The sequence below is a fragment of the Callospermophilus lateralis genome, chromosome 10 (assembly GCF_048772815.1).
Source record: "Callospermophilus lateralis isolate mCalLat2 chromosome 10, mCalLat2.hap1, whole genome shotgun sequence".
Taxonomy (NCBI): domain Eukaryota; kingdom Metazoa; phylum Chordata; class Mammalia; order Rodentia; family Sciuridae; genus Callospermophilus; species Callospermophilus lateralis.
This window is the reverse complement of record NC_135314.1, coordinates 55,310,043-55,335,131: the sequence shown is the minus strand read 5'-3', so window position 1 is coordinate 55,335,131 and position 25,089 is coordinate 55,310,043. Positions and strand designations below refer to the sequence as shown.

Genomic DNA, 25,089 nt, shown 5'->3' with positions numbered 1-25,089 from the left:
TCCTGGGGAGCTTCTTCATGCTCTGCCTTGGCCAGAGCCCCCAGTGGCATCTTTCAGCTCAGGAAGGACCCTATTCCTCTGCTGGCCACCAGAGTGGGGTGTGGGCTATCTGCTGGCCTCTGAGCTCCTGTCCAGGCTTGGGATTTATAAAAACACTTCCAACCAAATTGAGGGGCCAGGGGAAAACCTCCTCTCAGCCCTTCTCTTCTCTAGGTATAAAGTGGCCCACCTGAGAACTCCAGACTCCAAAAGACCACAGATGGCAGGATTTGCCACCCCCCCCACCACCACCACCCAAGAATGTGAAATACCAGCAAACAAACGTCTCATCCAAATTAGGAAGCAAGCAGCTCTGTCTGTGTATGTGCTGTTGGGGCTGCACTGGGATTTTGAATTCCCACACAGGTTCCTACAAACCCACAATGCTCTCAAGATGTAAGATTTTGTTGACCCCAATTCATAGTCCCATAATATGCCGCCCTGCATACTCTTCCCCTGGCCAAAACTTCTGCTGCTTCCACAGCCCAGAGTCCCTTCAACCCCATTTCCCAGCCTACAAACAGCCCTCTCCATGCTCAGGTTGTTGGGCATCACTCAGGCCCACTTAGATGAACCATGGGTGGGGGGTGTCATGAGATAACTCTGCCCGAAGACACCACAAGGATCAGAGACCCAGCTGTCACGGCCCAGCAAGGGGCATGTACCCAAGGTCCCTGAGCAGAAAACCTATCCCGTAAATGAGGTTGAACAGGGACTGGGCATTCCAACTCAGGCTATGGGCTATGAGTGATCATCAACCAGACAGAGGCTCCATGAGCCAACAGTGGCCCTGGTACAGGGTCCCTGTCTTCCCTGACCCCACCCTCATTTACCTTCTTGGGAGAGGATGATGAACTTGGTGGTCTTGAGTGTCTTTCCATTCAGTGTCCAGGTGATGGTGGCTGGGGGGTCAGAGGACACCTGGCACTGGAGTAGCAGCTTTTCACCCTCTGCCACATGAACATCTTGTAGCTTCTCCTTGAAAGTTGGGGCTGTCCCTTGGCTCTCTGGTCTTTTCTCATTGTCTGTGGCCCCTCTCTTGCAGTTCACATCATTCTTAACCTCCTTCTTCAGTTCTTCTTTCCCGGCTGGTTTCAGGGTCTCGGCAGGCTTGGCATTGCCCACAGGTTTCAGGGTCTCGGCAGGCTTGGCATTGCCCACAGGTTTCAAGGTCTCTGCAGGCTTGGCATTGCCCATGGGTTTCAGGGACCCTGCAGGCTGTGCGTTGCTCACGGGCTGGGGACTTTCCACTGCCTTGGCACTCGAGGACTCAGTACTGCTGCTGCCATTCTCTGCTGGTAATTTCTTCTTGCTGCCCAGCACCGAGCGAAAGTCAGGTGTGGCAGGTTTTGGAGGTGGTGCCTTCTCAGGCACAGGGGTCTTAGGAGTCCCCTTCTTGGCCAGGACAGAGCGGAAGTCAACCTGCTGGGGGCTGTGCACCTTCCTCTCTTCCTCGGACAGAGTCTTTGGCTTCACCTGCCGCTGCAAGTTGGCGCGGAAATCCATCTGCTCAGCTGGGATCTCCTTCAGGTCTTCTTCCGACAGAGTCTTGGTGCTCACCTTCTTTCCCAGGAGGTCGCGGAAATCCAGCTGCTCCACCTCCTGCTGGCGGATGGCCTCCTCTGTGTGCAGCCGGGTCTCCACACGCCTCTTCAGCAGCTCCCGCACGTCCTCACAGTCTTCTTCCTCTGGGCAATCCTGCCCTTTCCCAGGCCAGTCCGGCCTCAGGGTCCCATCACGGTCGCCACCACCATCAGCACCAGCTCCTCTACCACAGAGGCCCTCACAGCTGGCAGGCTCCTGCCCCCTGCAACCAGTGAAGGGAAAAAGAAAAGTAGCAGGAGGAAAAGGGGCCGGGAGAGCCAGAGACGTCAGGGGAGAGCAAATCCCCGAGGGCGGAGGGTAGAGAGGAGGGGGAAGGGGAGGTGGGGGCCGGCCAGGCTGTGTTTATAGAAGGGAACATTGGTGAGAGGCACTCGCTCGCTTAGTTGGTTTATTACATCGGTAATGACTTCAGTAGCCTTATAAGGGTGTGTGCAAAAAAAAAAAAATCGCCCCCTCCTTTCCTCTGCCCTCCCTCTCTCATTCCCTTCCAATCTCTTCCTTTTGGTTCTGGCAGCCTCAGCTGGAGGATGCAAACAGTGTGGGGCTGCTGGGCCAGGGCTGCTGGGCCCAGGAGGAAGGTGCCGGTGGTGCCTGGGGCCTGGCCTGAGACTGCTGGGGCACTCACCGTGGGAATTCTTCGGCAGGGCTGTTCTGCAGCATCAGTGACACCTGGCAACTGCATTCGCCAACCTTGTTCCTAAAGAATTCAAGGGACCCAATAAGGATCAAGAGGCTCCCTGGGCAAAGGGCCCACTCAGCCCAGGGCCATGAGGGGGCACAAGGCAAACATGAACTCGGTCGAGGGTTGGCTGCCCACCAGGGAAGACGGAGATCACAGGTTTAGCTGTGCTATCCATTCCAGACTTAGATTTAGGTCAGAGCTCCCTCACCCTGAGGTCACCCTGTGTTTTTCACAGTTCTTATTTAAAAAGAAGAGAAGGGAAGTTTCTGGAGAGCAGCTAAGATAGGCACCTAGATACCTACCTTTCTGGAAGCATATTATATAATATCACCAATCAATCAATATAATTGGGGGAATAAAGGCTGGCCCTGCTGGGGACTGCAATGGAGCTACTTGGTCCAGACAGATAGGCCCGGCTTAGCCTGCCCTGTGACTGCAGTCTGACTCCATGCTCCCCTGAGACAGCAGTACCTATTTCCCCAACTGCTACTTCCCCTCCTCCACTCTATAATGAACCCCTTCACCCCACCAGCCTCTACTCATCAGCCAATAGCCTGAGACTAGAATTTTGGGGGTTAAAACAAAACAAGCATCTCCCTCCATGGGTAGCCCTTTTTCTTCCTCCTTCATGTGAGGAAGACTACAGGCGTCTTCACATCCACAGAACTGTTCAGGCCCCATGGTGCAGGGCCAGCTGAGGGAAGGGGGCTGAACTACAGCGCCCTGCGGGTGGATTTACCACAGATGGTCCCTCTGGCCCCACAAGGCTGCCCTCTGCTGGAATTTCTGAGCCTTGACCAATTGGGTGGGGTGTAGGGGAGCCAAAGGGACTGCAGGAACCCAAAGACTGTGTTTCACAATCAGGCTCTGGTGTCTTCCACACCCTTTGTCTTTCTGGTTCTCTACAACCTGCCAGAGAGGCAAAGACCACAACTGTGCCCATTTTAAGGGACAGGAAAGGAGACTCAGGAGTTTACACAAGACAGTGCTGGGACTCTGGGGGTCCCACTCAGCTCCCTGAATGCACCCATCTTATTAGTACTGCAGGGGGCAAGTGTGGCCCAGACCCCAGGACAGACTTGCCAAGCTCTGTGACAGTTTCCTTGTGCAATCCATCTCATTTAAACTTAGGAAAGATTCTGTCAGCATGTCTTTTTAGGGAAAGGAAAGGAATCTTATAAAGATGGAGGAATCTGCCTAAACTCACGGAGCTAACTAGTGGGGAGTGGGACTGAGAGCTGGGTCTACCTGAATCTAAGACTCCGACTGCACCCTCATCTCTCAGTACAGATCTGTTCTGGGATATGTGTGAGTCTCTGTGCACATTTATGTATCAATCACAAGCATCTGCGGGGTCCACCCAGGAGGCACCAGATCTGAGATGGGAATACAGGCACGTGGTTAGTGTAAGCACAGGAATTGGCATCTGAGCATGTGCCTGTGTGTATCCTGTGGTTGCTTCTCTGTGCCTGGCCTGCCTCCCAGGGGACAGACACTAGTAGCCCAAGGGGGCTCAGTGTTGCATCTCCCCCTTGGCACTGAGACCCATGTGAAGCAAGGTGGATATTTGCTACTTTCCAATCTGCTCTTGCCCATCGGTGTACCCTTGTTGTCCTTCTGCATGGTGCCCCTGACCGTGCCAATGCAGATGTCCTCCTGAGACCTCAGCCCTTTGCTCCTCTCTCCTCCCCTGTCCTTTCCTTAAGGCTCTTGCTCTCAGAGGACCCTGACTGAGAGCTTCAGGGGCCTAGGATGCTCTTTTGCTCCACAGCCTTGTCAGTCCCAGGCCCTGGGAAGATTAAGAGCCTGCAGAGTATCCTGAGCTCCCAATGGTCACAAAAGCTTCCGGGGCTCGGGCACTTATAGAACAACCACTCAAGGGCATGCTGGGATTGAGGCTCAGTCCCTAACATCCCACTTCTACTAGGCTGCTGGCCAGCATTAGGCCATCTTTCCTTAGTCTTCTTCCAAGCCAGCATTGTGGTACCCAGGGTTGGCATGAAGCAGAACGACAAGATGCCCAAGGGCTGTGTTTACCCAGTAGCCCTTTTCGGCACATCTTCAGTTGAGTTTCCTCCTGTCACAAGTAAAACATAGCCCAGATGCAGAAATCAGGAGCAGATGCTGACCAGATGGCCCTACTTTACCCTGGCCGCACCACTTGAGGCTTTAACTGGTGGGAAACCTTGTTCCCTGAGCTGGAGTAAGCCTTATCTTCCGTTGGGGGAAGGAGTTAAGGGCTTCTGTCATTTGCCATGATCTGTCCTGAATGTGAGGAGCATGGGCACAGATAAGTCTCTTAAGGCCTCCTGCTCAATCCATCCCAGGCCTCACCCTGAGGTATGGGGGCCACTCAGGGGACAGAGAACAGGGATATTAAGGCTATACACTAGGGCAACTATTCCTATAGGCAAAAACTTACATCTCCACTGGGCCTTTAAGAAAAATTATGTGTTCATTTGGAGCCTACATAGGTCAGAAGGCCTCTTGCTTTGGGCCCACATTCCTGAACCTAATCAGCTGGAACAGCCTCTTAAGGCCATCTTCAACATTTTCACACATCTGGCTACAAGCTCAGGTCTGGGGCTGAGGCTGAGGCCTGTCCTGGTGCTGCCATAGGGGACATGGGCTATCACCCTAAGAGCTGTACCTTCCACAAACTCACAGAGCCCTCTGCTCCTCCACTTCCCAAGCCCTGAACAAGAAGCCCACTTTCTAGTTGTGAAGTCTTGGACTCCAACCTGCCCTGAATCATCCTCTGGGATGATGTTATACACAAAATTAGTTTAAAGAACCAATTTTCTGGCAAGTGTCAATTTTTCAAACATGTCAGCTGGAATTTGGAGCTGACTTTTGACTATTTTCCCTTTCTGTATAGGAAGCTAGGGAAGGGAAGGGGAGGTAGAAGTGTACCCATACATGCCTCAGGACTTTAGCAGGGACAGACAGAACTGCCTCTCCTGCCTCCATACCCCAGGTTTCTTCCCAGACATCCAGCTTCCTCCATGAAAGGCATTCCTCCCTGATCTAGGTCTGCTTTCCATTGGGAAAAGGCAAGTGGGAAGTAAATGCGGCCCCTGGCAGGCCTGGAACATGCTCCCCAGCAGAACTTTCCACTGACTTGCTCCATCTTAGCTGGGGACAAAGTCAAGGTCAGGGCAACAGCCTCCCATAGGAATGGAGAGGCCAGACTGTGGGGAGGGGAAAGAGGCAAGGGCTGCAAAGATAGAGATGCCACTTCCCAGGTCCCCCAGTTCCCAGTACACTGGAGAGAAACTCCCCAAACTGGGTCATTAGAATAGAAGAGTGTCTAATTTAAATCAAAAGACAAGGGCTCGAACTTGGGCTCTGCTCATGGCCTTTGAGTGGTCATGAGCAAGTCCATGATGGAGACCTCAGTTTTCCCGATTATTAAATGAGGAGGAGGTTAGACAGCATTTGAAATCCCTTTCAGCTGAGGACAGTCTACATTTTATGACTGTCCTCAGCTGGCCCCAGACAGTCTGCTTGCTGACCTCCCAAAGTAACCCTCCTCTCTGGGCTGGCAGACTTCCCATAGCCCTTTGCTTTTGCTCTGCTCTCCCTTCCCACCCTCGACCCTCTTCTGCTCAGTCTATTCAACAGTCAACCCCTTCTCATTGGCCATCAGCTTTTCTTTTTCCTCAAAAATACCACAGAAAGTTCGTCTCCTCTAAGATGTCTGGCTTGCGTAGCATGAATATTGTCTACTCCTCCATACAGACAGCTCGTCAGCAAGCATTTTTCACATCGAATCAGTTTCCATCCTTTATACTGGTCTAGGGAGTGAGAGTGGGGTCTCCTCATGTGGAAGCAGATTCTCCCTCTTGGTAACAACAAAGCAAAAGGCAGTTGATGTTTCCTGAGCACACTGCTGATGGCAGAAGGGTGACCAGCAGCCCACAACCAGGTCATTGAGCTTAGCTGGGATCCACTGAGTCTTGCCCAGATCAGCAGATCTCCCCAGCAGACTCAAAGACTCCTAAGGGATAATTAATAGCTTTTTAAAAATGGTGATTTTAAAAAATGCCAGTAAGTATTGGGATGGTTTGTTATCCAGTAAGAGCCGACTGATACAAGGATAAAGCATGTGCCCAGAAGGACCCAAGGGGATGGGATGCGTACTGAGGTTTTTTCAATTCTTGTAGGCACCATTCCCATCATGGAAGTAGCCTTGACATAGAGTCTATTTATAGTTCAGAGCCTTGAGCATGATGGGCTGAGAATGGAGACATGAAAAAGTCCAGGAGAGAAAGCTCCTTGCAAAGTGGCCAGGCACCTAAGCCCGGGCAGATCTAACCATCCTCAGGACATGGCACAACCTCCCGCCTGCAGGTCAAGGTGTGGACAAGCATTCTTCAATGCTGACACCAACCCAGGCATGGAATTTGAAGATTTGGAGAATTTTAAAGGTAAAAGAACATTTGACAAACGACTACCAAATGCTTATCATGGGACAGATACTTTTCTAGGTGTGGGGACACCATGGTGTGCCTTCATGGTGCTTACCTTCCCCTGTAATCTAGCAAGACCTCAAAAAAGGTAAGAAAAGAGGAATGGGGAAAGGTAATCTGCCTGCACTGGTTTAAAAAATGTCTCCACCTTCTCTGAAACTCCTCTCTCCAACAGGCAGAACTTAATTCTCCTCCTCTTGAGCTGGCTGTACTCTGTGACTCACTTCTAACAGCCGGAATGTCAGAAGTGATGGTGTGTGACTTCCCAGGGCAGGTCATAAATGACATTGCAGGTTCAGATGTGTGCTCTCCTGGGTCACTATCTCTGGGAAAGCCAGCTGTCATGTCATGAAGACCCTCAAGCAGGCCTGTGGAGAGATCATGGGGCAAGGAGCCAAGGCCTCTTGCCAAGTCACCTTTGAAGCAGAACCGCCAGTAGCAGTCCAGCCTTCAGAGACCTTAGTTTCTCTGACAACTCAACGACAATTTAACAAAAGAAAAACCATCCAGCTAAGCTGCTTCCAAATTCCCAACTGCTATGATTTGGATATGGTTTCAGTATGCCCCTCAAGGGCTCATATGTTGAAATTCAGTCTCCACTGTGAGGTATTGAAGAAGGTGGAAACTTAATCCAACCATGGTGTTTAGCTTAAGGCCTTGGGGTGATTAAGATTAGATAAAGTCATGGAGGTGGGGCAAGAATGAATACTGGTGGCCACATAAGAAGAGAAAAAGAGAGATAGAGAGACAGAGAGACAGAGAAGGACAGAGACACAGATACTAGGACACAAGTGTGCTTTCTCTCTCTTGCCATGTAATGTTCTGTGCCACTCTGGGACTCTGCCAGCCAGAAGGTCATCACCAGGTGCAGCCCCCAGCCTTGGACTTTCAGAACTATAAGCTAAATCAACCTCTTTTCTTTATAAAGTTACCCAGTCTCAGGTATTTCATTATTCTAATGGAAAACAGACTAACACACTAAGTCACAAAAACTGATAATAAATGTTTGGTTTCAAGCTGCTAAATTTGGGGGTATTTTGTTACACAGCAATAGATTACAAATGCATTCCCTCTAGCCTCCTGTTTCCACCTTTAATCCTTTACTCCTTCCTTCTTATCTTTCATATACCACGTGACATGCAAAATCCAGAATGTAATATGACAGAGACTTCTGAGGAACTGTGCGCCGAAGGAAAGGTTCTCCACGAGAATCTATTCTACTCTAGTGTAACAATCAATTTGCCAGCTTCACCAAGCTTGTACTTGCTTTACCTAGAAATCCAACCCCCACATAAGCCTGTGCTTCCTCTGGCTGCCCAATCTCAGGCTAAGGGAGCCAGGAATCTTGGGGGAAGGAGATAAGGGAGGCGGCAGGACATGCAGACTCACTTGAGCAGGATTTCATACTGGCCAGCATGCCAGGGCTGCACATTCTTTAGAACCAGGGTGAACACATCCTCGTTCTGCAGTACTTCAAAATGGACAGTGTGTCTGGAGAGGGCTCTGCCGTCTCGGAGCCAGTGCACAGTAGGAAAGGGGTCACCAGCTATGGCACAGGAGATGAGGACACTCTGGCCCAGGGAGGCCGTCACCGAGCGAGGCTTGCTGATGAACCAGGGCTGGGTGCCATCGTGAGGCTCTGGAAGATGGCAAAGGGTAAAGTGAGAAAGGAAGGCCCCTTCAGCACAGGCATACCATGTCCTCCCTGGTGGCGGAGTGGGAAGACAGCATGTTACTCAATGAACAGCAACAGCTAGTCCAGAAATCATTTCTAGGGACATACAAACACAACACACCTTTTTCTTGCATATCGTTCCTGATTATATTCTTAGAGGAAGCTTTAAGATGAATACTCCCAAAGTAAGGGGAGAGCCCAGAGTGAGCGGGCACTGGGCTGGGTGCTGAAGAAATGCATGAGATGTGTCCGACCAGCAGTTGATCCTTGCAGTCTGTGTGCTTAACTTGCCTTTCCTCTTACATACGTGCTCTCTAAGGGCAGGGACCAGTACGCCCATAACCTGCCTCCAAAGTTCTCGTTGCCAAATTAAGTGTATTGTAGGCTTTTCTCTTAGCACTCTATTAGCTTGTCAGCAGTAGCCCAGAGAGGGCAGGGACTCTAGAAGGCTTGTAGGGTGGGGTGGGGTGCTGCCCTCTCAGCCAGAGATTGAGGTGGAAGATGGGGAGCTGCCTCTGGGGCTGGGATGGGACCAGATTGGCTCCTGCAGTGTGCTCATCTCCATATTGCTTTGGGAAAGGCCAGGCCAGTACCCCTACCCCCAGAACAGTTAAGCCTCACCTTGCACTGTGAGCACAGCCTGAGTGCGGACCTCCCCGGAGCTGTTCCAGGCCTCGCAGGTGTATGTGCCTGTGTCCTCTGGAAACACTTCCTGGATGCAAAGGCTGTGTTGAGTGCCTTTCTGTTCAAAGTGGAAGTCCTCGGACTCCTGGATCTCAGTCCCGTTGTGCAGCCAGATGACCTCTGGGGGTGGATTCCCTGAAGTGAGAGGAGGGGTGGGGAACCCGTTAGGGCACAACTTCCTTGGCCAGGTAGCAATTGTGCACTTGATACTGTAATATATATATATATATATATTTGTACCCACGATTGAACCCAGGGGTGCTTAACCACTGAGCAACATCCCCAGCCCGTTTTTGTAATTTATTAGAAACAGTGTCTTGACGAGTTGCTTAGGCCCTCACTCCAGCCTTAGGCATGTGTCACCACACTCAACTAATACTATAATATCTTATTAAATATTCTACCAAACTCTCTACATCTTCAGTTTTCCCATCTGAAAAACAGGTATTCTAACAGCATCTATCTTGTAGGTTTGGCAGGAAGAATACATGAATGAATCAAACCTCCTTTAGCATAAGATTTGACACAAAGAAAATAACAAATGTATACTTATTGTGATTATTAAATAACAGATTTGGGGAAACCAGAAAGAACTGAAGTGAAAATATGATTTTGGAGATGAAAAAAAAAAAAAAACCAACCCCAGGAAGAATGTTTCTTAAAATTAGAATTCAAATAGCTTGATGATACTAGTAGATCGCTGGGTTCAAACTGAGTGTGTTTTCTGATCTGCACTCCCCACACAGGGTATCCAGTGCAAGTAATAGTGACTTCATGATAATTTCCTTGCAGATTGTCACCAGAAGAAGAGTCCGGTTAACATTTCACTTTCCTACCATTCAAATATTCCAGGACACCAGCTTGCATAGGATTCCCACATATGGCTCTTGGTGGACAGAACTGTCAGTTTTCACTAATCTATTTTTTCTGGAATTTTGGGAGGCATAAAACAATGGCCAATGGTGAGGATTTCCTCTGATGTAAGACCTGACCATAAAGCTCTGCTTTCAGAAGAGCAAGGTCCCTGAAATAGGCAGCTGGGGTAGGCTAGGGGGCAATGGTCCCTACAGTGTGTGTGTGTCAGACATCACATGCCTGGCAGCCAGGTGTAAAGTGCCTCCAATCTCTTCCAACTGGAGGACTCCGTGAGTGATATGGTACATGTGGACAGGGGAGGGGACCCAGTTCTCTGTCTTGGGGCTGTAAGGATGGCCCCCAGCCTGCAGGAAAGGGAGATCATCTGAGCATCTCTACAAAGATGAGCTCACGGGATCTCTCACTTGTCATCTTTATTGTTTCTACAGTTCAAGAGGAACTAAAAACCCGGGGAAGTAACCTCCAAGATGTCAGAGGCACCGATCAGGAGCCAAGAACCTTGAAGGTACTCAACAGCAACTATGGCTGCCCCCAGCCAGGAGCACTGAGCCAGAAGCTTCCCTGGGCTTCTCTTGCTCACATCGTGGTGCTAGTCACAAACTCCTGTTGCCCTGTCCCTGTTTTAGAACGACCTCTACTCTATTCTCTCACCTTAAAATTTGGAAAGAGCAACTGAGATCATCTTCTGAGAGTTGTACCAGATTTTGCACCAGTCTTCAGAACTTTCCAACCACACTGGCCGCACATGATTCAAATTAATCCCTCACCCCTCTACGTCTGGCCACCATCTTCCCCAAATTCATTTAACTTTGAATCTAGAAAATTCTACCTACAGAGGCAGAAAAGAAAAACCAAAAGGCCCCTCTTCTTTTGGTCCATTGTCTGGTGGCTCTATGCTGGTTTTCTGGTGGGTCAATGTTCTGAGCAGGGCCTTGGGGAACAATACCTGCACTGCAACCATGGCCCTTCTTACAACATCCCAAGGAGAAAGATACAGAGACAGACCTGACACCTGAACTGTCATGGTGACCTGGCTTCCATCCATGACTTTGAGATCAGAGAGGCCCTGTAGGAAGATGGGTGCCACAGGCTGGTTGGGAGACAGAGGCAGAAGGCCACTCTTTCCGTCACTCTTCTTTTCTGTATGGTAGACAACAGAACATCAGGTGAGCATTATTTCTTTCTTTCATTCATTCATTCATTCATTCAAACAAAGAGACTAATTAGCTATGCTGAGGCTCAGGTTCTAAGTGCTTCCGGAGTGTTTGGAGGTGCTGGAGATTTTACAGAGGAATCAGATGTGCCCCGTTTCTCTCCTTAACATGACAACACTCTTGCAAGAGAGCAGGGAGTGAACAATGAGATCTCTGTAGAGCTACACTTAAACCAGGCTCTGCTTCCTCAGGAAACCTCAAGGAGGAATCTAACACTTGGTATCTTATGAGGTTATTTTTTCTTAAATTTTGTTTACTTTTTTGAATAAATGATATAATCCAATGGCCCAAAATTCAAAAGGTATCAAAGAGTCTGTGTAAAGTCTTCCACCCATTTCCTGGCCAACCAAGCAACTCTCCTTAGAAGCCACCAATGTTCAGTTCCTGTTCATTTTGCAAGAGATGATCTATGTATACAACATACATAAGCAAATAGGTACATTCTTTTTCTTCTTCCTTTTTGTTTTGTTGGTGCTAGGGACTGAACCTCAGATCTCATACATGCTAAGCATGTCCTTTACCACTGAGCCAATTACCAACCCTATTTTATTCTTTTTTTAAGAAAACAAAACAAACTATAGGACTAGAAGTGTAACTCAGTGGTAGAGTGCTTACCTAGCATGTGTGAGGCCCTGGGTTTGACTCTAGCACAGTAACAACACATTCTTTAGAATGGCTAGAATGACCAAGATTGACCATCCCATGATTGATATTGGCTAAGATGTGGAGCAGCATAGATCTCTCATACACTGCTGGTGGGAATGTAAATGGTACAGACCCATTAAAAATAGACTTGGCAGTTTCTTAAAAGGTTAAGCATATACTTCTCATATAATCTAGTCATTCTGCTCCTGCATATTTAATCAAGAGAAATGAAATCACAAATCGTCACAAAGACTTATAGTCATAGCAGTTTGATTCACAATAACTCCAATGTGGAAATGACCCAAATGCCCAACAATAGACCAACAAATAAAAAGACTATGATAGACCCATTACAACAGAAAACCACAGCCAAAAGGAATAAAGCACTGGGAGGCACCACAGCGGGGATAAATCTCACCATCATTATGCGGAATGAAAGAAGCCAGACAAAGAAAGAGTACATATTGGATGAGTCCATTCATACAAAATTCTAGAAAATGCAAAGTTTAAGGATAGAAAGCAGGGCTGGGGTTGTAGCTCAGTGGTAGAGTGCTTGACTAACATGTGCTGGGTTCAATCCTCAGCACCATGTATAAATACATAAATCAATAAATTAAATGGCAACTAAGAAACAGGACAGAAAGCAGATCAGTGAGTACTTGGGGCAGGGGCTGTGAGGCTGGATTATAAAGGACATGAGGAAATAAGTAATGGAGATATTTATTTTTTTTTAAGTCACAGTGAAGGTAAACATTCAAAACTCATCAAATTAAATTCTTTAAATATATGCAGCTTACTATACATCAAAAATACCTCACAAAAATTTCCATCTGGGAGGGAGGGTCAGGTAGTGAAGGGCCAAAACCAGAGTGACTTTCTGGGTATAACCAGGTTCATTCCCACTCAGGTCTCTGTGGAGATGGACTCATAGACAGGTTTTCTCTCACTCTTGAAATCTTTCTCCAGGCTGACCTCACCCCTGTCTCTGAGGAGATAAGTTTTGCTTACTTTGCAGGACGGCCCAGGTACAGGATGAGCCCTCAGATGCCCAGTGTCTATCTCCCCACTGGTTCTGTGAGCCAGAGGGTTTTGACTTTCAATAAGTCCATTTATGCTTTTGTTTTGGTTTTGGTTTTGGTGGGAGCAAAGCTTGAGACCAGGAGGGTAAGTGCTATGGTTTGAACTTACCAAAACTTAAGTGCTCTACTACTGAGCTATGTTCCCAGCGCATCATGTTAAAATTTGAATCTCATATTGGTGGTATTAGGGGTAATTAAATCATAGGGACACTGACCTCATGAATGGATTAACATATTTCTCAAGGGGCTAGGTAAGGTTCTCTCAGTCTGGATTAGTTCCCACAGGAGTGAGTTGTCTCTCACAGGTTTGAATTAGTTAGCAGGAGAGAAGACCTTTCTAAAGCAAGCCTGGAACCTCCCTCCATCTTTCTCACTGGTTTCTCCTTCCTGCTTTTTGGCCATTATATAAAGCAACACAAGGTCCTCACCGGAAGGGAATAGAGGCGGTGCCATGCTTTTAGATCTCCAGAACCAGGAGCCAAAGTAAATCTCATTTTTTTTACAAGTTACCCAGCTTCCTCTGTTTTGTTATAGTAACAGAACACAAACTAATACAGCTAGGAGATCTCTAAAAATCCAAGACTTTGGGAGCAAGGCTTTGGGGCCACAAAAAACTTCCTAATTTTCTTCAGGAAGCCTAGAGCCCTGGGGACAGTTCCCAGTGTGCTTTCCCCACCTGGGCAAGACCTAACTCCAAACTTGCTACTGAATTTTTATCAGCAGCCAATGAAAATGAACTCAGGCCGTTGCAAAGCTCTGTCGGCCTAGCCTCTGGGCCTGTGGGAGGAGAGAGGCTGAAAGTTTCCCCCAGAGCGGGTGCTGGTGGGGGGGGGGCAAGGAGCAGGAGGACAAGAGTGGCTGGGACAGGTGAGACCTATGGTCTCTGCTGACAAATTGGGGCTCTCAGGCAACTGCTGCTTGCCCCATGCCTGCAACTCAGGCATCCATCTTTGACAGAGGGCAGCCAAGGGGCCTTGGCCAAAGATCCTGGGAGAAGGATTGGGGGCCCAGTATTGGAAATGCATAGATCTATCTTATTTCCCCTACTGGGCTGCAGTGGTGGGGAAAACTGGCCGCCTCAGGAGAATTTAGGAATTTCCTGTCTTGAACAGACTGAGAAGGCTTGAGGACAAAATGTTTTTGCCTCTCGGGAGTACTCCTGTTCCTGCCTCTCTGCTCAAGTCTGAGCCCGAGTTCCTAGCATCACAGAGCTCCCTGCAGATGGGCTTGAATTCCTGGGTGCTGCAGGAACATCTCAAACTCCTGCCTGCTCTCCTTCCAGCCAGTGGCAGTCTGCTGACTGCCCTGCCCAGTCCAGTGACCCTGCTCTCTCCTGGCTCTTCTCATTGCCTGTTTTCTGGCTGAGGGCGTCAGCAAAGCTAAGTCACCCTGTGGGCCTCAGCCACTGGGTTTAAAAACCTAATCTGTGCCTCCCTGAGCCACCCCTGGAGCTGAGACGTATGTGTGACAGGGTGGCCTGGGAACTGCCTCTACATGTGGCACCTCAGGACTGGGTTATTCCAAAACTGGTATGTCCGCCTGCATCTATGGAGGGGAGAGATAGTGCTGTGCCGAAACCTAGGATGTGGTGCCAGATCCTGGCCTGGGCAAGTCCTGTCCTCTGTCTGAAGTTTGGTTCCTTAACTGTCTCTGGGGATAGTATCCTCAGGGTTCCGGGAGCTCTGGAGATGGTATGAGAAAATACCGTGTGCAACTACATACGCTCCTTGGCTTACATCCCATAAACTCATCAGAAGCTGAAAATATCCTAAGTTAAAAATGCATTCAATGCACTAAATTCTCGAGCATCCTAGCTTAGCAACACAGTCCATTGTGGAGCATCAGCTTTTCACGAACATGGGGCTTACAGGTACCTGTAGCCCGCTGCTGCTGCCCCAAATCTCAAGAGTATTATATTACATATCACTAGCCCAGATCCAAGTTCAAAATTCGCATTCTGAAGTGTGATTTCTGCTGAAGGCACACTGCTTTCACACCATCATGAAGTTGAGCCACCTTAAGTTGGGGACCACGAGCATTTATTATTGGGGCATATGGAGCCTGTAATGAGAACCAACTCAAGCCCACCCACCTGGACTCAATTAGTTGCAGGGCTTATCGGCAGCAAAAGAACCAATCAGAGCCTGGGCCCTCACCCAAGGATTACTGACTCATTTTTATGTGACCTGAGGCAAGAACTGAGAGGAATACAAACGTGAAGCTTAAAAATACCCTGGGAGATAGCTCAAAGTAAACTGAGAACCAACTTTCACTGCATCTCCCTGGGAGACGAATGAGAGTGACTTTGTGGGAAAGGACCCGGGCAGGCATTTAGAGCCAGGGTCACCACTGCCTCTGACCCTGCTCTTTCTTCCCCGAAGTCCTGAGGAAGAATGACACAACTGGGAGCAAATATTCAGGGTGGACCTGTTCCCTGTTCCCAGGCTGCAGTGTGGGGCTCCTGATTGTGTTGATTACCCCCAGCATGTTCAGGCTGAGTCCCCATGGTGTGGTGACCATGGATTCAGGCTGGTGAATGGCTGCATCTTCCCGAGCATTCAACAACAGGGTGAGAAAACCAGGCAGCTTCCCCCACTCCCGGCACTGGGATTAAGGAGCCAGGAAGAATCTTGGGTTCTAGGCAAGTGGCTTTCTTCATGCAGCTTAAGAAAAGCCCTACCAGACTTCTAGACCAGAACCAAGACCAGAACATGCTTAGGGGAAGTGACTTGTCCAGGGTCACAGAGCCAGTACGATAGACCTAGAGCTCACAGCCAGGCCTTCTGATGAAAAGGGATATCTCTAAAGGGAACCAGCCTTCCCCAGTGGCCCCAGTGAGCACTCACAGTGCCATCGAGGACAAATGCACCATCAGTGGCCCACAAGCTAGGCTCTTGACAACCAAGAAAAACAAAGCAGAGCAGAGCAAAGCCAGGCAAAAAGGGCAACGTGTGTGTATATTCCGTTTCATTCCAAAGCCAAACAAATCATCCCAGCTCATGTGTGGCCCATAGGCTCTGCATCAGTTTATGCTCACTCTTGCGTGGACTTCATCAAATGAGAAGAGACAGATGGAGACTGGCATTCTTAACTCCTGGCTCTAGCTGTGTGAGCTGCAGCAAGTTCCCCCACCAGGCCTCAGTGTCCTGTCGTCTAAATTGATCATGCGGTTCTCATCAATTACCAATGACAGTGCAATGCTGATAAATGTGATGCATGCTGTCTACATGATAGAACAGCAGGGCTCTTAGGTGACTACAAGAAACAATATGTAAAACAGCTAGAACAAATACCTGACACACAAGTATAAAAATAAATGTGTTTTCACTTACCGAACCTACTGACTTTTTTAAATTGGGCAAACTCAACCTGACAATAAACTATGAGAAAAGTCCCCCAAACTAGGACATTTACTTTTCATAGGGCAGAAAAGGAATTAATAGTTGCCACTGAGATGAAATGATAACAATTCTTTACAAAGTCCAGTGCTTTGTGCTTCAAAAGTGTGTTCACAGCTCACCCAGCGTCACTGGTGATGCCCTGTGTGGCATGGGGCTGATTATGTTCCCATGTCCCCATGGGAGAGTTGAGACTCAGAGAAGGAAGCAGGCTGTGCTGAGGGCCCCCAGGGCTGAGGGTACAGCTGGCCAGGTCCTGGTCTGGGTGCCTTCCCTCTATTTACTGGGAACACAGGCAGGTCTCTTAAATTCCTCCAGGAGCCTTCTGTCATTGCTTGTGTTCACACCCAGCACCATCAGTTGGCCCAGAGACTGGGGCAGTCCTTACCTAACCTGGCTTGAGGCTGGGGAGGGAGGGCCAGGGTCAGAGGTGAGAGCCCCCAGCAGCACCAGCCCAGGGAGCTAAGCCTTCTTCATTTCAGTGGGAGGAAGGCAGCAGACACTGGCCACAGTTGCAAGGGAGAGGTCACTGGGACCCAGGACAGATGTGCTACTCAGCTCTAACAAGGCCAGACTAAATATACCCCAGGCCTTTCCCACAGCTGTGCTTCCTGCTCTCTGCTGAGAGCAAGCTCAGGGAGGGCCTTCTTCCTAGGATCCCAAGGAGCTGTTGCCTCCTTGACTTACGGGTTCCGGATGTAAACTGCTTTATCTGTTGCTCTGGTTTGGTATTGACCAATGATCTCCAGGCACTCACTGGCTGCCTTGGTCATTAAATGAACTGCCACTGTTCCATTTTGAGAGAAGGGAAGAGGATCAGGCCTGTCCTCCAAGGGAAATGACAAGAATTAAGATGAAGAGTAAACTGCTTATTAAGAAGTTCACGGACAAGTGAAAACCATGCCACAGAGACCAACACTGTTAGAAACTTGAGAAAAGGAAGGAAGTAGGATAAAGGGCAGAACAGGCAGCAGAGAGAAAAGAAAGGAGAAAGGGAGGGGACAAGGGGAGGGAAGGACCAGGGAGGGAGACAGACAGAAATGAACTCACCCCCACACATACACACAGATCCCTCTTTATCATCCTACTGACCCACAGTTTTTCCTTCTTGCTAATTTTGCTTTAATTTTTGACTCACTGGAAGTTCTTTTTTTGTTTTTTGTTTTTGATGCTGGGGATTAAACCCAGTGCCTTGTGCATTCAAGGCAAGCACTCTACCAATTGAGCTATATCCAGTCCACTGGAAGTGGGTTTTGAAGACAGTTCCTAATCTTGATGTTAAACATTAAATTCATGTTCTAGTGAACCAAAGCATCAAACGAATGACTTAGGGGCCCAGAGCAGCAAAGCAGAAAGGACATGTGCAGAAGCTGTAGGAGCCAAGATCTGCTGCTTATTGGCTGGGCTACTGTGGGTAACTGACTTAACCTTTCTGTGCATCAGTTTTCCTTGCCTGTAGAGTTAATTCAAAAGTGTAAAGCGGAAATGTTATGGGAATTAAATGAAACAAGTCAGTTTTTTTCTGGACAATTAGACTTTTTCTATTGAAGCAACATTTCTTCTTTGAAACATGAATAGATAGTGGTTTTAGTTTGGAAACAAACGCAATGTAACATTTTGCAAAACTCTTTTTTAGAGAAAGAGTTAAATACCCACAGAATGGGAGCCATTTGCTACCTTTTGTACTAAATCTGATATGATAACCAGAATAACCTGTTCCTCAAACCCCTCAGGCTTGATCAAGGTCTTCAGTTCTTCTTGGACTTAACATTAACAACCTTTTTCAGCCTTTGCCCTGGTGGCTGGCTGTGATCTCATTGTCTTCCTGTACATAATAATTCTCCTTGTTCTTCCCTTCAGGACCCTTCCTTTTCTTTATATGAGTTCAGCAGGAAAAACAACTTGGATCTGAATTTCCCCTTAATAGCATTTTATTTATTTATTTATTTATTTATTTATTTATTTATTGCTGGCCAACTTTTGCTGGTCACCTGCTGCTTTTGGAAACCCCACATTTTTGATCCAAGTTTACATTCAATGCATGTTTGTCTTTATCTTGGATCTACAAAAAGATTTTCTTTTGGCTTTGAACATGAGCTATTTTCCTTAGCTATCACAATGCAAAATACCATTCCAAAAGCAGATCTGATTTGCTCCAAACCCTGCTATTCTATGGAAATTCAATAAATCATCAACTGAGGGGGCACTGCAGAAGCCATCCTCCCCTCTTCCTTTATTTGGTGCTCATAATCCAGCATGTCCAGGGATGGGGGCTCAACCTCCTCCTTCTCCTAAATTCCAGGATTAACACTGGGGGAGTCATAAAAGGAGGGCTCCTTTTGCCCATCTGAAGGGCAGCCCAGCCCATTCCCATCTCCAGGGCATTTGTAAGCTGAAGATCCCCAGGGAGGCTTTTGAACTCCCTTTCAACAAAAGTCAGTCTCCAAACCAAATAGAATCTTCTTGTAAAGTCAGCAAAAGGGCTACTTTCACAGCATTATAAAGGATTCTTCCTCCCATAGCTTGGATCTCTTTTGGCATTCCTCCTACTGGCTTCTCCAGAACTTAAGCAAATGGGAAGGGAAGTGTGCAAGGCAAAGAATGAAAGGAACATGACGTGTGACATACTGAAAAAGATCTGTAACCAGTAATGATAGGGCTGCTAGATGGGAGGCAGGGTTCATTGCAACCATAGCCTTCTTACAGTCTTAGAAGTTATAATCAAACTCTAAACAGAAAGGTACAACATCCAAGCCACCCAATGTCCCCAGCCAACGAGTGCCTGGAAACCACACACCCCATCACACTGTCCTAACATGGGACACACTGTGCCACTAGGAAGAGAATGCTGTGATTCTGATGGCATTCTTTTTTAAAAAATTATTACTATTATTATTATTTTGTTTTGTTTTTGCAGTGCTAAGGATGGAACTCAGGACCTCACATCTGCTAGGCAAGCACCCTACTGAGCTACACCCTAGCTCTGGATGCCATTCTTGACCAAGGTCTCCAAGTAAGGAAATGGTAGGTATGACTTTTTATGGGCTGTAGACAGATACTATCTGTAGACAGATACTATCTCGATAATTGTCCAGTTAGTAAAATGAGGCTCCAGTTCTATGATATGTACACGAATGTGCATATCTCCACCCTCACAATTCTTCTAGAACGTGAAGGACCCACATACTATACATATCCTATTCTGGACTCAACCTCTACAAAACTAAAATATTGGTTGCACATTGATTTAACATTTAATTAAGCGTTTGCCTTCTTAGAGCTTAAAGGGCTTGTTGGCAGATGTTCTGGGTGGACTAAGATTCTTGATATATTAAAACAAAGACAAGTTAAAACCAATGTTTATCTTTCTCTTTCAGTAAATTTCTCTTTAGCCTATATGACTATTTAAAAAGTTGTCAATATTTTTAGCTCACAGAAGGCAGGGTCACAGTTTGTGTCCAACCAGGGTCACAGTTTGTGTCCAACACAGTTTGTGTCCAACCTGTGCACAACTTGGGAAGAGTGGCTCAAATGTGGTTGAAGTAGCCTCACAGGGTGCCTGGTATCAATCTAAAATAACTGTGCCTCTGATGTTTTGAGTGTGAAGTGAATGGCTGTCTTCACTGGGGTGTGCCGTCTTTCTTAGGGGCTCTTCCTCACAACAAATACTCTAATGAATACGCTGACTAAATTTTATTTCTTATTTTAGAGATCATCTGTTTAAAAGCATATTCACACTTTATGTCCTTAGGTGCCTCTAATAGGCCCCAGTAGGCCTTTGGTTAAATAAACAAATCGTTAGAGAAACTATGTCAAAACGGGGTACAATTAGCAGATTATTAATAAATCGAGTCATTTAGGGATTTTAGGAAAGATGCTCCAGGGTAAAATAAACTTAAAATATTCTCGCCTAAGAAGCACCCCCGGCCATTACCCCCAAACAGTGAATTCCTTCTCTATTTCAGATCTTCCTGGGTTCTACAGGAAGTTGGGTTAATCACCCGTTAGGCTTTATCTAGGGTTAAGAGGGAAGACTATCACCTGGTTAATATTGGGGACTTTTACTCCCCCTGTCTGCAGGGAGGAAAGAAGGCATATTTGTTGAGGATCCTCAAAAGCTAGTAGTGGGGCTGGAGTTAAGGCTCAGAGGTAGTGCACTTGCCTAGCACATGTGAGTTCAAGCCTCAGCACCACATAAAAATAAATAAATAAATTAAAGGTATTGTGTCCATCTACAACTAAAAAATATATTTAAAAAAATAAAACTACTTGTGGATCTCCTGCACACCCCAGTGAGCACCAGGCACCCAGAAAAGCGAGAAACTGAGAGAAGGCCCCTGACAGGCTCATCCTCTTGGTGGGTCATTGATCACCTTTCATGAGGCAGGCCCTGTTCTGCACACAGTGGGGAAGACCTGGGCCCTCCCTGCAGGGGTAGAATAGACAAGGAATAAGCAATTACTGTCAGATTTCATATTTGGAATAAACCACTTATTAAATAAACCAGAGCCTTAGAGGCTCTGTATAATGCACCCTGCTTCTCTCTGTGAACTCAGGTTCTGCCACTCTTCCACTGGCTCACTTGGCACAGGCCACACTGGCCTATGCTGTCACCTTGCTTCTGACTCAGGGCCTTTGCATGTGGGCACCCTTTTCCAAGTCTCTGAAGCTTCCTTTACCTCACAACTAAAATTGTACCCCTCCCACTGCCCTCCCCTATTCTCACGCTGTTTGTTTCATTTTATTTTTTTTAATGTAGAGGGACATAATATCATCATTGTATTTATTTATTTTTATGTGGTGCTGAGGATCAATCCCAGTGTTTCACATGTGCTAGGCAAGCGCTCTACCACTGAGCCACACCCCCAGTCCCCTCACTTGTTTTCTTAACAGGACTTTCCAGGATTTGAAATTAAACCAGGTGTTGACTGTCCCCACCAGAACATAAGAACCACGAAGGCAGGGTCCTTGTCTGAGCTGCTTATCGTAGTTTCTCTAGTACAATGCCTGGTGTAAATAAAGATTTGTTGATAAATAAGCATGATAAGAGAGTCCAGGGTGTTCAGAGAACCCACTCTGGAGAGATTAGGACAGGCTTTCAGAGAACTTGACATTTGTGGAGCTTTGGGGAGAAGAGAGCAACAGAGGAGGAGAGGCAGGGCACAAAGTGGCCTCAGAAAATGCCACAGACTCTGGGTGATTGCAAAACCTTGGCAAAAGGATAAAGAGGTGAGAAAGAGTGCCCACGTCTGGAGTTCAGCATGACATCTGCTGAACTCTCAGATGGAGCTTGTCTCCTGCAGAGCTGCCCCCAGAACCGGCTCCTCTCTGAGGAAAGGCAACTGGAGGGAGAAGCCCTGCTGAATGGCGCCATCTTGTGACCACAGACCTTGGGATGAGGCACAGGAGTCCGTGGCTTTAGGTCACAACCTCAGCACCTCCCTTCTCTGATTCACTCCTCTCTTTTCCAGAAAATACTCTAGCAAGCCCACCTTTTGGTAAAATCACTCCCCAGAATATTTTTATCTTGTTTAAAAGTTGGGACATTTGTCATAGCAGCACATAATTAGCACTTCCTGTGTTCTAGAGACACTAAATGTATTCATTTGTTCAATCCTCACGGTACCATGAGTGACCACGTGAATCCCCATTTCACAGAAGAGGAAAACGAGGCCTGGCAGGCTCACCCCCAGGCGTCACATCAGGCAGTCAGTGCCACATCCATACAACCCCCCATTAATGGGTGCCATAATGGGGGTGACAGAGTGAGGCCTAGGCAGCTACAGGAGACACTGGAGCAGCAGTCAAGGCAGTAGGAAACAAGGGCCTCCACCTGTCCCCAGAGGACCTGGAGCCAAAGGAGCTGCCAAGAAAACAAGAAATCCTTCACAGCTGAGCATGTTGCAGGACGCAGACCCAAGCCCCCTGAGTGCCTTGGGGCACAGTGCCAGCGGTGTCACTGTGCCAGGTTTGCCCTGTCCAACCCTGTGCAGAGACAGCCCAAAGGCTGCTGGGCATGAGCACGAGGCTGTGTCTCAGCCTCGTTCACCATTTATGGTATCTGAGCCTCTGTCTGGCCTTGACAGGCCCGTAAATCCCCCACCAGAAGGTTCTCACTCACGCAAGCTGCTCTTAGAACAAACCTGGGGGGACAGGCGGAGTCCTTGCCTGGACCTCTCTTCCTACTTTAAAACACACGTGGATGGGCGATCATTCGCTCCCCACCCCATTCTCCCCCCAAGACCCAGGAGTCAGAAGAATAGCCCCCAAAGAGTTCCTGACCCCTCATCCGGAGACCCCACTGCCATACTCCTATTAGCTCAGCTGCGTCTCTCTAATCCAATCTAAACACGGACAACCCAGGACAGGCCCTGGATTAGCTGGCGGTTGGCTGAGGCTGGTGAGTAGAGTCTCAGAAGGGAGAAGGCAGAGCTGCCTGGCCCATTGTGTGCTGACCTCTGGCCCTTTATAGACTTGGGATGTGCCACACGGACCTCTGAGAAAAGGCAGCTGGTGGGAGGGAAGAGCTGTTCCCCTGGCCCCTGGAGACCAGGCTCTGAGCCATTCTTGCTCCCTCAGAAATCTCATGCCACAATCTCCCAAGGCCCCTGTGAGCCATGAAATTAGAACTATGAGGATAACTGGGAGAAATATGTCCACCAGGGTTTTGGCTGGGAAACTCCCAGGGCCCGCAGCAGCTCTGACCCACATGGAGAGGGCTTCCTGGAAGGAAGGGGCAGGCCAGTTCACCAGTGACTCTGTGCCGAAGCATTTCTTCAGAGAAATCAGGTCCACTCCGGGCGGAGACCCTCACAGAGTCAGCATCAGCCACATTCTCCATGGTTGTGGGTTCCTTTATCCCTAAGGGATAGACAGTGCTGCTTTGGAATAGAGGAAGGACCCACCAAAAAAGGGCCTGAATAGAATAGCCTGGGCTTCGTGTCCCAGGACCTGGGCTCAGAAGGCCAGCTTTACTTGCCAGCGTGCTGCACGTGGCAGAGTGATACTGGCTTCATGAGACAGACCTCCAGACTCTTCTGTGTAAAACAGATAGCACCCCAGCCCCAGAGCCACCGGTCTTAGTGAGTGACAGAGGTGAAGTGAAATAGTAGGCTACAAACATGTATTTTCCCCCTTTTTCCTTTTCTGTGAAACCATCTCCTGCAGCCTCACAGCTCTCTGCTCACATTATAGGGGCTCTCCTGAGAGGCCTGAGCTCTTGGGGACAAAGGAGGAGGCATAGTTCCCTGCTAGCCTGATAGGGAAGACACACTCATCCAGCCCAAGCACCCGGAGGACCCAGCTATGCTCAGGCACTGGGTCACAGGCCCCAGGTGAGAGAGGAAATTGGCTTACCTGAAGGCCCTGGACTCAAGAAGCACCTGCCCGGGAACTGTCACCATGCCTGATTCCACAGCCCAGACAGCTCAGTCTTGAGTCTATGGCTCCCTGTGATTCCTGGGGACTAAGTGCTTGCCCAATCAATGAATGACTGTGATAATCAGATTACTGGACACAGGCTGGTGACACATAAAAACAAGTCTGGGGTGCTGAGAAGGAGCAGAGGCAGAAGGAGAAGGGGACAACCTGCACCCTCTAGAGGCCTCAATACCCACACTCTGTTACCTAGTGTCCCCAGGACATAGTGGGTCACTTGTAAGACCCCTACGTTCTCGGGGGATTTGGGGTACTCCTCCTAAGCCTTCTTGGAGAGTGGGTGGTTCTCCTCCTACCAGATCCGGAGTTTCTGGAGCCAGGGGAGCCCCTGTCTCTTTCCCCTGCATTTCCCCTGGCTCTGACGGGGGGAAGGGGCAGGAGATTGGCTCCTCCCACTGGCACACCCCAGTCACATGAGTCCCTGGAGCCCATCTCCTCCACCTGCCTGACTTCAGGTTTAGAGCTGTGGCTTGAATCCCTCCTCTGAGCCTAGGAGGTTCTGGCAGCCTGTCCTTTGCCATAGCCCCTGCTGATCAGGAGTGGTGGGCAGCAATGTCATCTGTACCTCTGCTCCCTGATGTGGGCCAGTAATACTATTTTCTACAAAAGTGTCCTTCCTCCAGAGCAGACATGTCCGCAGGAAATGTGTCTGTAGGCTCCTACCATGGACGGTGACCTTGGCGCTGCAAGACACTTGTCCTAAGGAGTTTTCGGCCAGACAGGTGTAGGTGCCATTGTCCTCTGGCAGGGCATCCAGGACGTTGAGCTCAGCCACGCCGGCCTTGCAGGTGGAGTGAGCATACTGGATGGGCTGCCCTGTGGAGGGAAGCACAGGAAGCTCAGACCAGGGAGCACCTGTCCTCAGCAGGGCTGCTGCTGTCATGACATTGGGGCTGGCCCAGCTCATGGAGGGTAAGCCTGGACTTGGAAAGACAGGGGAAAGAGATTCTGGAGGAATTAGGAGGGCAGAAGGGAAAGGGACACAGTTCTGGGCATTCTGTGCTAAGTTAATAGTCCCCATTCCATACTGTCCACTTCACAGCATTCTGCGCCTGGAAGGGATCTTACAGGGTCATTTGGCCCATAGCCCAGGCTCAGAGCAGACCTCGCCTAGACAGAGCATGTGGCTCCCCAGTTCCTTTTAGATGTCTCCAGAAATAATGACTGCATTTCCCACTGCTGATATTTATTAGAAAGCAATTCTGTATCCCCACCCTAATGTAGCAATTAGGTTCATTTCTTCTGTGGAATTATGTGCATTTTAGCATGGAAAGATAATATGG

The 25,089-nt window shown here is 48.4% G+C and overlaps 1 protein-coding gene across 5 annotated transcripts in view; it reads right to left on the bottom strand.

Moving 5' to 3' along the window:
- Mylk (myosin light chain kinase) overlaps positions 1-25,089 on the bottom strand; it is a 121,244-nt gene that overhangs the window by 79,616 nt on the left and 16,539 nt on the right. For 4 of the 5 annotated variants that reach the window (XM_076867216.2, XM_076867217.2, XM_076867218.2 and 1 more), the window contains 6 exons: positions 24,470-24,622; positions 11,039-11,173; positions 9,095-9,292; positions 8,188-8,437; positions 2,270-2,341; positions 873-1,846 (listed from right to left, as the gene is read on the bottom strand). In XM_076867216.2, coding sequence (XP_076723331.1) covers positions 873-1,846; positions 2,270-2,341; positions 8,188-8,437; positions 9,095-9,292; positions 11,039-11,173; positions 24,470-24,622 — 1,782 coding nt within the window. Of the gene's footprint in view, positions 1-872; positions 1,847-2,269; positions 2,342-8,187; positions 8,438-9,094; positions 9,293-11,038; positions 11,174-24,469; positions 24,623-25,089 lie in introns of those variants that run through there. The other variant, XM_076867219.2, reaches the window with a different exon arrangement.